The 11,996-nt window shown below is 38.2% G+C and overlaps 1 protein-coding gene across 1 annotated transcript; it reads right to left on the reverse strand.

Moving 5' to 3' along the window:
• Positions 1–1,173: 1,173 nt before the first annotated feature.
• Positions 1,174–10,746, reverse strand: LOC104492974 (cadherin-12-like; the record flags this gene model as incomplete). Its single annotated transcript, XM_010135585.1, has 2 exons — positions 10,534–10,746; positions 1,174–1,427 (listed from the first exon to the last, which is right to left on the reverse strand). Coding segments are annotated over exons 1-2 (467 nt in total), but the record flags the coding sequence as incomplete, so codon positions are not given.
• Positions 10,747–11,996: the final 1,250 nt, after the last annotated feature.

Consider the following 11,996-nt stretch of genomic DNA (forward strand, 5'->3'; position numbering starts at 1 on the left):
GTATTAGAAAAGAACAAAGACAGTATTTTTTTTAAACAGGCAGCAAAACAACATTACTAATAATTTTCAGCAATAATTAAAAGTGAATTGACAAAGCACAAGCTAAACAGTCAGTTCCATGTTAACATATCATCTAGCAAACTTATTGTACGTTTTGAGAATATAAGTATTGAGTCAAGTACATGCAGTTAACAGACATGGATTAAAAAGTCAAAACGAAATGTGTAGTCAAATATGCATGAATGTGCATGCACTTGGTAGATAAAAGTGGCATTTTTCTGTTCTGTCATAGTCCCATTGAATAAACATTAATATTTAAAGATTGATGACTTCCATTATGTCTGCAATATTTCTCATGAAAGTCTGGGAATAAAAATATTTCCTGAAGTCAGGTAGGTCCAGCATGAATTGGTCCTGTAAGAATTTGTAATGACCATGTCTGCACAGAAGCTTCCTTATTGTTAAATGAGTCTACATCACTTTATAGTTTCTAATGTGGCTGGAAATACATCAGCAAAATCAATATATTACATTTGTATAACAGCTCCCCTCTCCCTTTTATTTCAGGAAAACAAGCTCTACCAGTAAATGAGAGGTTTTGCTGGCAGGAGTTTAGTTGTGCTGAAGTCTGCTGAACACATCCACGTTGGTCAGCAGTCATGTTCCCCACAGCCTTATCCAAGACAGATGTAGCAATTATTTATCAAAGCATTTGTTCTTTGCCAGATGAAGAGAGTTCTGGTGAAAAGGACAGTGCTCACTGTCACCCGTTGAGGTATAACACAGACATAGCATGTACAACCTCTTTTCTCACTACTGTACTTCAGAACTGTACTGTTTTCAGTACTCTTCTACTTTTGTAGAAGCCCCAGACACCAGGCAAAACAATGTTCTTACTTCTTTAGTCTGAGCACATAATCTCTGAAGTCATGTCACTGCATGGTAACTTATGTGATCTGTGAGATAAGAAGCTGTCAGTACTTAATGTATTTTTCCAGATAATCCACCCAAACTAACATCTCTTTTCAATATTTTTCAGAGCATCACTTTTCTCTTACAGTGACAGACTTGGAACATTTTATATCTCCTTACTAAGCTCTCTGCCACTGAGACTCACCGTCAGCAGCACTTTGGGTTGTCTGAGAGTTATTGAAGGAGGAAAATCTTTCTTACCTAACCGAGCTGCTGCCAGCATCGAGGTCTTGTGCTGTCACTGCGCCTATAATGGTCCCCACAGGCGTATCCTCATAAACCTCCATTGTGTACACAGGCTTGCTGAAAACTGGAGGTTCGTCCATGTCCAACACATTTATCTTCACAGTGGCAGTATCTTTGAATGGACCCACTGAGTGAAATCGATGGTCAAGATGGAGATTGGAGGCCTCCACTTTAAAGGTGTAAGCCTTTTTTGTTTCAAAGTCTAATGGCTATAGGAAGAAAAAAAGCAAAACACCAGATCTGGTTAAAAATAAAACATTGTGAAATCAGTTTGGTAGGATTGACATAACTTAAAATGCCTTCAGTGTAAACTTCAGTTCCTGAGCTAATCATCTAAGCTTGTTTTGCAGTTCATCTCAAGGAAAGGTGGTTTCTGAAACAGGCCAGATAAATCATACCTAGGAAATGACTGTTTCTCTACATCAAAAAAAATCAGGATGACTGGCATGGATGTAAACAGTTACACTGTAGATGTCTGGAGTTAAATGAGTAAGACTCATCTCTTGCAAATGAGCTGTTGCATGTTAGCCAGAGATTTGCATTCACAGTTCCACGCACAGGCGATCTGCTGTCTCTAGCTGATCCAGTTCCTTAAGGATATTTCCGCTTCTTTTAGCACGGAAAGCTTCCAGAGGACCATGACACTGATGGAAATGAGCCAGAATGAAAACTCTGATACATACCAATGGGTCAACCCAAACTTCTGGTATGGCTTTGAATGAGAATTCAAACTTGATCTGAACCAAATTTTTCCTGTAAACTGTCTCTCTTAGCAGTGAACTGCTATTCACCCCGTATATTTGAGCATCATGTACTTTGAAAAATGCAGCGTTTGGCTCTGCTTTATGATCCTAGGTGTAATCTACAAGGCTTGAAGGCAGCATAGCAGCTTTTATGTACCTATCTGAGTTTTTGATGGAAATGCATCCTGCAATCAGATTGTTTTGGTGTGGGTTTGTGTCAATGTACATCAATTTAGTGCTTTTGCTTTTACAAAAGTAATAATCTCAAAAGCCTTAATGCAGTCTTATTTAGCTGAAAAGACACAGTAGCTTTATTTTCAGATAAAGGGTTTAGCTGCATTGGCTTTCATGCTGTTTTTAATGCCACCAACAAAGTCTTTTCCTGATGTCTGGATAACACTGGCACCTAGTGGTTTCTGCCTATAATTGCAAAGTTGGAAATTTTCTAACGGAAAAGGATGTGCTATCTGGAAAACAGCAGGATCACAAGTGTACAAGGAAGAATATTTCAGTGTCTGGGTTTTTTGTTGCTTTTTTTGTTTTGTTTTGTTTTGGTTTGTTTGTTTGCTTTTCCCAGCCATCATTACCGCAGTGTTTCCAGTCATTTGTCACAGCCAGGATAGATTTAAATTATGCCATTTTCTGTCCTTATCACAACAGGACATAATTGGCCAGATGACTGGCTGGTGTAAATTGAAGTAGCTCCATTAAAATCAATCAAGTTACCTTGACTTACATTAGCTGAACAGCTAGCACAATGATTTTAAATCCTTATGAAAGACTTCATCATTTTAATAGACTAGATGGTCAGTCTTTTCTGAACCGAGGATCTAAAATTAGCCATCCAAGTCTATGCCACAGGAATAATCAGGCTTGAAATCCACTATCACATGCAACCATCCTCCTACAGACAAAACTCCCAGTAGAAGCCAGTAAAAGTTGCACCTTCATGACTGGACTGATAGAAGAAGAAACTAAGGATCAGAAGAAACAGACAAAATTAAGCATGGAAGATCTAGTGCCCCAGTGGTGAAACCCTAAGCTGTTGCCTTCACTACAAATGGACATGCTGCTTCATTATCCAAATTGTTGTTGAGCTGTCTTTTCAGTTTCTGTACTACTCATGTTTATTATTATGCATTTCCAAAAAAATGCGCCCCCCCCAACAAGCAAAGAAACCACCCAAACTCCACAAACTATTCTCCAGCTATTTATATAAACTCTTAACACACTTTAAAAAAAAAATTATTAGAGGGAGAAAACCTGGAGTTTAAAGAATCAGTTTGGAGTGGGAAAAATCTGAGGGGTTAAGCTAGGGGTAAATGACTAAGACAGAGAAAGCAAGAAATCTAAGCTCTCAATGAAGTAGATTTGCAGATAGATGTACCAATGGAAAGAGCCATAATCCATGAGGTCCTTGCAGGCTGTCTTTCACTGGGCTGCTCTTCAAGGCAGCAAATTCCTGGCCAGTGCCCTGCCACAACTTTCACCATGCAAGGGGACCAGAATGTTTGTGGTTGGACAAAAAGGAATAATATTTCAAACAATTCTGTGTATTAGTATGCTCAGGCTGACATATTTTACCACACAGATACCCAGAAGATGGATAAAGTGGCTGCATTGCTTCTCTCCCCCACCATTATGGTGCAATGCTATGGTATATTTTTGAAAAGACAGTTTGACCCCAAGAAAGGAAAATATTTTCCCACTGTAACCTCAGAGCAACCCATTTTCTTGTTCTGTCTTTCTATGGGTCTGATGATAAATCTAGTTAGAGGTTAAACACTATGCGGCCAAGGCACAGCACAGAGGGCACTCAAAATAAGAAGTGCTGAACCATCATCAGAGAAAGAAATCAGTGAAAGACTCCCACAAAATAGCAGAATTTAGCCTTTTAATGTAAGTATGCATAAACTGCAACTGAAACATCTGTGCAAAGATGGAAATCTTGCAAATGGTAAACCTAGGATGTAATTTCCAAAAGTTTTTGTATATATCATGCAGCTAAAGAGTATGGTTTTAATGTATTGTGTTTATGGGAAGTTGATGCTAGAATCTCCTGGTGAGTGCTGGTCTTCCCAGTTTGGAACAGTTGAGCCATTACAGCTATTGACAGAGTCTGCCTGAAAACAGAAGAACTGAACGTCTGCCTAGCTCTCAGGCAACATCTTTCTTTTTTTTTTTTTATTTTGAAGATGTTGAAATATCATTTCATCATATTTCTTATTTTCTTTTTTTTTTAGTAGATACCAACAGACTCTGTTAAGGAAATGAGTGGCCCACACATTATTATAGCTTTTTTTTTTTTTAAAAAAAAACCCCACTATATTTTGCTGTTACATAATACAATGTCTGACAGTGTTTAGTCCTGTTAACATTTAAAATGTGGAATGCTGGTAAAGTTACAAACAGCAGAATGTTTGAAACTTGCAGACCTTTAAGATTATTGAAACATCTTTCAATTAATCAGCTTTTAATAGAATGACTTCATAGAGGTGTTTTTTAAATAAATAACCAATAAAAATATTTATTCCTCTATAAATAAAATTATATTCAGAAAGCTAAGTTGCAATAAAGCTTTTAGTTGACAAAAGTTTTGGGTTTTTCCACAGTAAAAAGCATCTTTGCTAATATTAAGGCAATTTCTTATTAAATGTGAACAATTCTACTATTAGAGGAGTATTTCTAATTGATATTCTAAGTACCAGTGACAGAATAGATGTATTTGGCCCTCCTGCTGGTTCTTATCTGTCTTTTTTCCTACATTGCATTACAAGCTGCTCTATACAGTTGCACAGTAAAGCACTATCAGCTTATACACAGCTGTGTGCAGCAAAGGCATTCTACAAACCCCACAATCAAATAGCACATACTGACAAATCACTTTATCTTGCAACTCTGGAAGTACCATGAACGGACTTATTTAGCATGACTAGGAAAGCAAATAAAAATCTCTGTGTTAGAAATAAACACATTTTGAAATATTACTGTTCTCATATTCAGGGTAGAAGTTAAGAAATGATACTGTATAGATACAGCTGTATCTAAATTTATGTATTGGATGGATTGATAGGTAGGGGGACAGATAGATACATACAAAGAGAGTTAAGTAACTGAAAGAAAAAAAATGGGCTGAAAGATGTAATGAATTCTCATGAGGAGCATGGCAAGGATGGAAAATAACTATCCTGTCAGTTTGTTCTGCTTCACAAAGAGGCAGGACTGGAAACTCCAGAAATTTCTGCTTTTTATCCACACATAAGAAATACAACAATGTTGTCTGCAACACAGGCTTTCACAATCTACATCCCACAATCATGAAAAAGCTATATTTTGGGATGAGAATATAGACCCCAGGACATATGGGTAGGTATGTACAGTAGCATTGTGTTGAGAAGAGGCACATACTAACTTAGGATTGTCTTCAAACTAGCATTGCACAATTGTAGCATAACTTCGTATCATATGTGCCCATCTCAAAACCTGGCAACACTTTTCTGGTGAAGATGGGTTGAGTGTCTACATATTTGCTGAAATAGTGCCATCAGACTATTCGCTGCGAATTGATACATTTCGGTAACTGCACTTCTACACTGGGTTTTAAATAGCATAAGGAAATAACTGGTACTGTAGAGCAGGTTGATTTATTAAAGCAAGCTCCAGACCAACCAGGAACATTCCAGAGATGAGAATGCACAATTTAAAAAAATTAGATCTGTAGGCCAAATCTACATCTACAGGAAGTGCTGCAGATTGGACCAAATCTGGCATTTCAAGATCTGATGGGAAGTGGGCAAAATAGATGCGTGTTCTGTATCTGGAGAAGGGGAGAAGCTGACCAATGTCAGTGGTTCGGCTGTTGCTGCTCTTGAGCATCTTACCTTTTTCTGCAGATGCTTTTCACTGTTCCAGGAAAACCCAAACCTAACAGCTCTGTCTGCAAACTGCAGAGACTGAAGATCTTCCCTTCCTCACTCTGTCAGTTCTTCTCTGGGGCTGCCACGGTCTTTATGATTGCATCTGCGCCTGGGTCACCACTCTCTACCTGTACTGAAGGACTTAATATCACCTGCTCTTCCTCCTCAAAATGTAAAACCACAATTCCTGCTCACACAAACTCATGAGTTCTAATTATAGGCAGACAATGCCTGCGCAAACACTTGCAGAGGGTATCCCCTGCCTCTGGGGAATAAAGGGGTAGGGCGGTGTCAGCAGTCAGTACAGTCTTGCTGGTGAGGCAAGTAGTAGCTGTAACACAATTCTGCCTGAAGAACATCAAGAATCTGCCTCATGCTCACTGTTGTGGTGTACAGATGCTCTCAGACTGCTCTATGTTATAGCAACATACAAGCGCTACATACATGGGCTGTCCCATGAGCACAGCAACTTAGTCAGCAGTCAAACTTACACTTGCTGACTCCAGTTAAAGGCTTTTTGCAAGTGCGCCCTGAGGTTACAAGAAAGCACACACTCCAAATACTTCCCTGCAAGCTAGCGGATCTGTTCACTGACCCTGCAGTTTGTGTTATTTTAATCACTAAAGTTAGTTTCTCATCATGCAGTGCTATATCCTCCCTAACATGCTGTCATTTCATCCAGCTTTGTCACCTGATCAGTGCCTTAGCAGTGGTACATGGCTCACAAAAATTAAGTCGCAGATGTTCCCTGAGCTTCCACTGACTACTTGGAGAAGCTCACACAGTATAGTGCAGCAGCGTAGAACCGTACCAGGTGAATCTTAGAAACAGCTTTTCCCTGGTTTTAATGTCACTCTGCACAAATTAGTAAAGTAATGTCTGAGCCAGACTCAGTACACGAATCCAGCTCAATTTTTGGATTATCTCATGCTGAGCCCAGTTAAGAGGCTTCTGCACACAATGGGTTTATCCCATAAACTCATCCTTAGTTTAATAAATTTAGAGACAACTATTCAGTGAAGCTTGGATAATTCTGTTTTCTGTTAGATGTGGTCATTAAAAATTTGCTATCAGTATCAATAAAATCAGGAGTTTGCCTGGGACTGACACATTTTCTCTCCACACCTGGAAGCATTACTCCATGCTTCACCTGAGGCCACTACACTCCAGTATGAAGGAGATGGTCCCTTCTGTCACCCTTGTAGCTTACGCTCACTGCACTTTGCTGAAGCATTCAGGTAGGGTAACAGATACTATGTAAATATAAAACCCAGTAAACACTGTTTTGAATAGCACCAGACAAGGGAAGAAATTGGTCATTCTATTCCTTACACAACAATATTACTTTCTTACAGAGAACTCTATGCAGCACTGTACTAAAGCCAGACATTTCCCCCTCTTTTTCCCTGTTTTTTTCTGAGAGGAAGCTATTACAAGTACTGACCACACAGCGGTGCTAAATGGCATTTGGATCATTTCTTTAGCCGAATGTAAGAAAAGCTGTTCCATTTTTATTATATATAAATAGAACAACAGTAGTAGTAATCGAGCTTATATTGGATCACAGCATGAAAATAAATTAGCAACCAAACCAGATGATTTAAGATGTGCACTTGTCCAGCTGTAGCTGTTTGTGCTCATTTAGTGTCTGAGAAGCTGAGAACAGCCTTTTGTCTTGGCCAATGTACCCAGCACGCTGAAAGAACAGTTTGTTTTGTGCAATTGCTTTATCATCGAATGTATTTTCTGCCAAAAAGCAGAAGCCTTGGAAAGCTTCATTTTTCTCAATTTTGATATAAAAATGTATCCATGGGATTTTTTGCATAACAACAGAACAAAAAAGCATCTATGCACTGACTGACAGTTTCTGGCTACAAGAAATTTTTCAGGAAAATAAAAGCAAACTGTATAAATGGTTTTGAAATGATTCAGCACTTGATTACTGCATCACTTAAAGCATCAGAATATGCTATGATACAGAAAAAAACCCTGGTTTTAAAACACATGGCACTTTTTATTAGTGGCTTTAACCGTTTTTATTTATAATTCATAATTGAAAATGTTGGTCCTGTGCAGTCACCACCTTTGATTTAAAGAAGGACTGACATGCATACCTAACTTAAATATTTGCTTAATCCCACAAGGTCAAATCAGTGTTTTGAACACCATGTAATGTGAAATTGCTTCTCTGCAGGCAAACAAATAGTGCTGTTGCAGGCTTGTACGGTACAAGTAACATGCATTTTAATAGGTTTCTACAGAACTGTGAATGTCCAGCACTTTTGAAAGTCTGAAAACTGCAACCCATGAAAATATATTTTTCTTACGACAAGCACAGAGGATATGAAAAGACAGCTCAATTAACAGTATCTTTAAGAATCTGGATTGCTCTTGTTTAACCTGGGATCTAGTAAGGAACTTAAGTAGATTAAATTAAAGAACTTAAGATGATTTGGGATGATTCCAGAAGGTCTTTAAACACTTGGATCATTTAAATCTTAGTGAACGGGACCTTTTCCCTGAGAAAAGTTTTGTGAAGGACAGTGTGAAGGGTCTGTATCAAGACATTCTTTGCTGGAGGATCTGCATGTTGGGTTTATCTTCTTTCCACATGCCTGCATAGAACAAACCTGGTATTCACTGACCTTCACAGTCTGTTGCTATCCCCAGGCTCACTATGATGAAGATAATTAAGGGATTAGGATTATACTTTTTCTTTCCTGTTCAATGACAGAGATCTGTCATTTACATCAGGCAACATAGACTGATGTTCTTCTGTTGTAAAAGTGCCCTAAACTTCCAGATATGCCATATTTTGTTACTGAAAAGACTAAATAAATGCAGCAAAATACAATGACCAACTCTAAAGTAGCTGGATACAGAATTAATTGTGCTAATTTTTTTTTAATCAGTGATTCAATTAGATATTATATAATTCCCCAAAGAGCAGCCTCAAAATTGGCCAGGATTTTTGCCTGTGCTAAGATAACTAAGTATCTGGCAGATTTGTATGTCAACGCTCTTCATCAGTAACACATATCATTTGCATGCTGTTTGAATCTGCATTACCAACTTGGATGTTTTGCCTATAAAGTCTAATATATGTATATTTAACCATAAAGATGGAAAAATTCCGTTGCTGTGTATAAAACCAAGCAGCACAGCTGAGGCTTAAGACTAATCCGAGGTGTACTGAATCCTATTGCAAACCTACTCTTGATGCATTCATTTTTCAATGGTTCCCACACATAGCAGCTTCTGACTGGCAGTGCATACGGAGGGGCATGCAGCTGCTCAGCCTCACAGTTCCAGATGGAACTGTTTTGGAGCACAGAGGGAAAAAGGTGATCAGAACTATTTTTTTTAAATGAAGCAAAGTCTATAAATTCACATAAAGAGGAAGCAGTACTTTCAAACTTTTAGTCAGAAAAGAAGGCGGTGTGTGAAGAGTGGAAAGAGTTTGTGTCTCACTGACAAATTACTTTCTGTGGGTATCATAGCTTCCATTTTATGTAACTAAAAGTGCAGAAGAGCAAGTGATTTGGCATCACCTTGTCCTTTAATGCACTCATAGATAATTTACTGTTTCCTGGATCAAAAGGCTGAAGCCAGAAATTTCATTGTTAGAATGAGTATAATGAAATATAGATTCATGGTCAGAGCCAGGGGAAATTTAAGTACCTGAATTCTAAATTTTGTTGGAAATGAAACTTCTGTTTTCCTAAGGCTTGTCTTAATACACATGTCCAGAACTCTTTCTTTCCCAGACCCTTGTGTTTAGCTCACAATGCATCATAGATGTGTTAATTTTATCAGAATTACACCTGCAGGCATGAGCTGTCTATAAAGCATAACCTGGCCTTTCAAACTGCACAGGTTTTTCAGATTTCTTTCTACTAAGTAGATCATTGGTGTACACGTACATACCCTGGCTCAGAAGACAACCACTGGTTAACAAGTGACAGTGGATCTCTCCTACTGCGTGCCTTAATCACTGAATTCCAAATAACATTTACCCTTTCTATCTTTGAAATTCATAAATTCTTGCACTTATTCTAGGACACAAAAACAACATCAACAGCTGAGACGCAGTGTGCTCCCTTGCATGAATATCTGATAACCAGCTATTTGGGACACTATGAGGAGACTGGAATTAGGACATGTCAATTTGCAGCAATTTGGAACTCTCCTCCCCTGGGTAAAAACTCTGTTCACCACAGTTCTGTACAACAGCTTCATTATGAAACTAACATACATAAAGTCAAAATTTTCAAAATAAAATGCTTATAAATTCAAATGAAATATATTACTTCAGATGTAAAACACAGGTCTTTCATTCCATGCTCTGAACTTGAGTATTTTTCATATGGTTTAAGATGTATAAAGTCCCATAAAAGAGAAAATATACTTTCTAGATGGAGAGAATTACTTCTCTGCCATTAAAATTGACATTATTTATGAAAAGGCGTACCTGATTCTATATTAAATGAAACACTAAACTCTAATTTCTTTTAAGACTAAGATCACAACCACAGATTCTAATAAAGATACAGATACTCCGTGTTATTTATGAGGTATAATTGCACAACATTTAACTCTTTTACCTAGTTTCTCACATGAGCTGTAGGTACCTACATTCAGTTGGTATCACATACCTTTTTCAGTTTGATAACTCCTTCCTGGGTGTTCTCATCTGTTGTGATGTCAAACAAGTTTCCTCCATCTCCTGGAACTATGTTGTACTCAATTTCTGCATTTTTCCCAAAATCAGGGTCCACAGCTCTGATCCTCCCAATAGCAGAACCAACGTGAGAGGACTCAGGTACTTTTAAATGGAAGATACCTGTGAAAAAATGGTAGACAGTCATTCTTGGATTTCTTGGGAAATAACATACTAAGTCTGACAAAAACCCTGGAGCCTGTGAAAAATAAACATAATTCATCACATTAAAATGATGAAAACAAACTAACAAAGGATTAGACAAAGATATGCATGTTTTATCCCCTGATTTCCCGTAGTTTTTAGATTTGGTCCAGTGCAAATGTAAAGGCTTTTGCATCTCTATCGCTTGGCATATCTATCACTATTTCTATCTTTAATTTTCCCAGTAAGGTTGACTCTTTTGAATTAAATTCTACTTGTAAACAGCACACATTTGTAAGCATTTTCCTCCTTCTATATTTAACAGTATTAGTATCTGAATTTTTATATTGGTTAAGAAAATACATCTGTGGATTTCACAGTAGCTGAAAGGAAAAATCCAGTGGAAAAAGGATTTCCACCCATTTCCATAATATTCAGTAGTATCACAATTACATGTACAACTCCTGGAGGGGGGCTGTGTGATAAAAAGGATATTGTTTATGCATTAGCCACCAGAGGGTGCTCCTATTAAAAGTTAACTACTAAAAGTGCTAAACAAATGCTTAGCTATGCAAACTTTTATTTTCAGTTTACTTACTATTAGTGGTAATAAAAGTTAAAAAAACCCACACAAAAATTACACTTAAAATAAGCATTACTATGATATGTGCGGACAAAATGGTTTCGTTCAGGGAAACAGCTATGTTGAAATGACAGACACAGTTAAATTAGCTAAAAGAAAAAAATCTAGAACACTTCTGAGTTAGCCTTGACTTTAATGACATCAGTAGCAGCAGGCCTTAGTTTTCAACACCGTGTCCTGGGTTATTACACCACTGCTGAAGCGCCTGCCTTTCCTCTTCAGCTGCACCTCTCACTGGAGCTGTTACTGTACCCAGCTGCCACTGAGCAGGTCAGTGTTTCCAGTGCTCATCTCTCTTGAAGCAGCAGCCTTTGCTGTCAAAACTGCCGGCAGCTTTTGCAGCTGATTTCAGTGGGCCCGGGATGTATGATTCACTTCATCCTGGTTCTCAACAAAATGAGCATTTGCTTGCCCCTGTGCCATCCTGTAGCAGCTCTTGCAAGAGCAACCCCTTTGGCACAGGAAAACATTGGCAGTGGCCAGCTCTGTTCCTCGACATGTGAACATGCAGGAGGAAATTTACACCCCTTTTTCATCAGTATAGCGGGACAGGCATCTGTGACTAGTGATGGGCATATTAGAGGGATATCTCAGAGGTTTTCACCTGGTAG

The sequence above is a fragment of the Buceros rhinoceros genome, unplaced genomic scaffold (genome assembly GCF_000710305.1).
Source record: "Buceros rhinoceros silvestris isolate BGI_N320 unplaced genomic scaffold, ASM71030v1 scaffold21304, whole genome shotgun sequence".
NCBI classification, from domain to species: Eukaryota; Metazoa; Chordata; class Aves; order Bucerotiformes; family Bucerotidae; genus Buceros; species Buceros rhinoceros.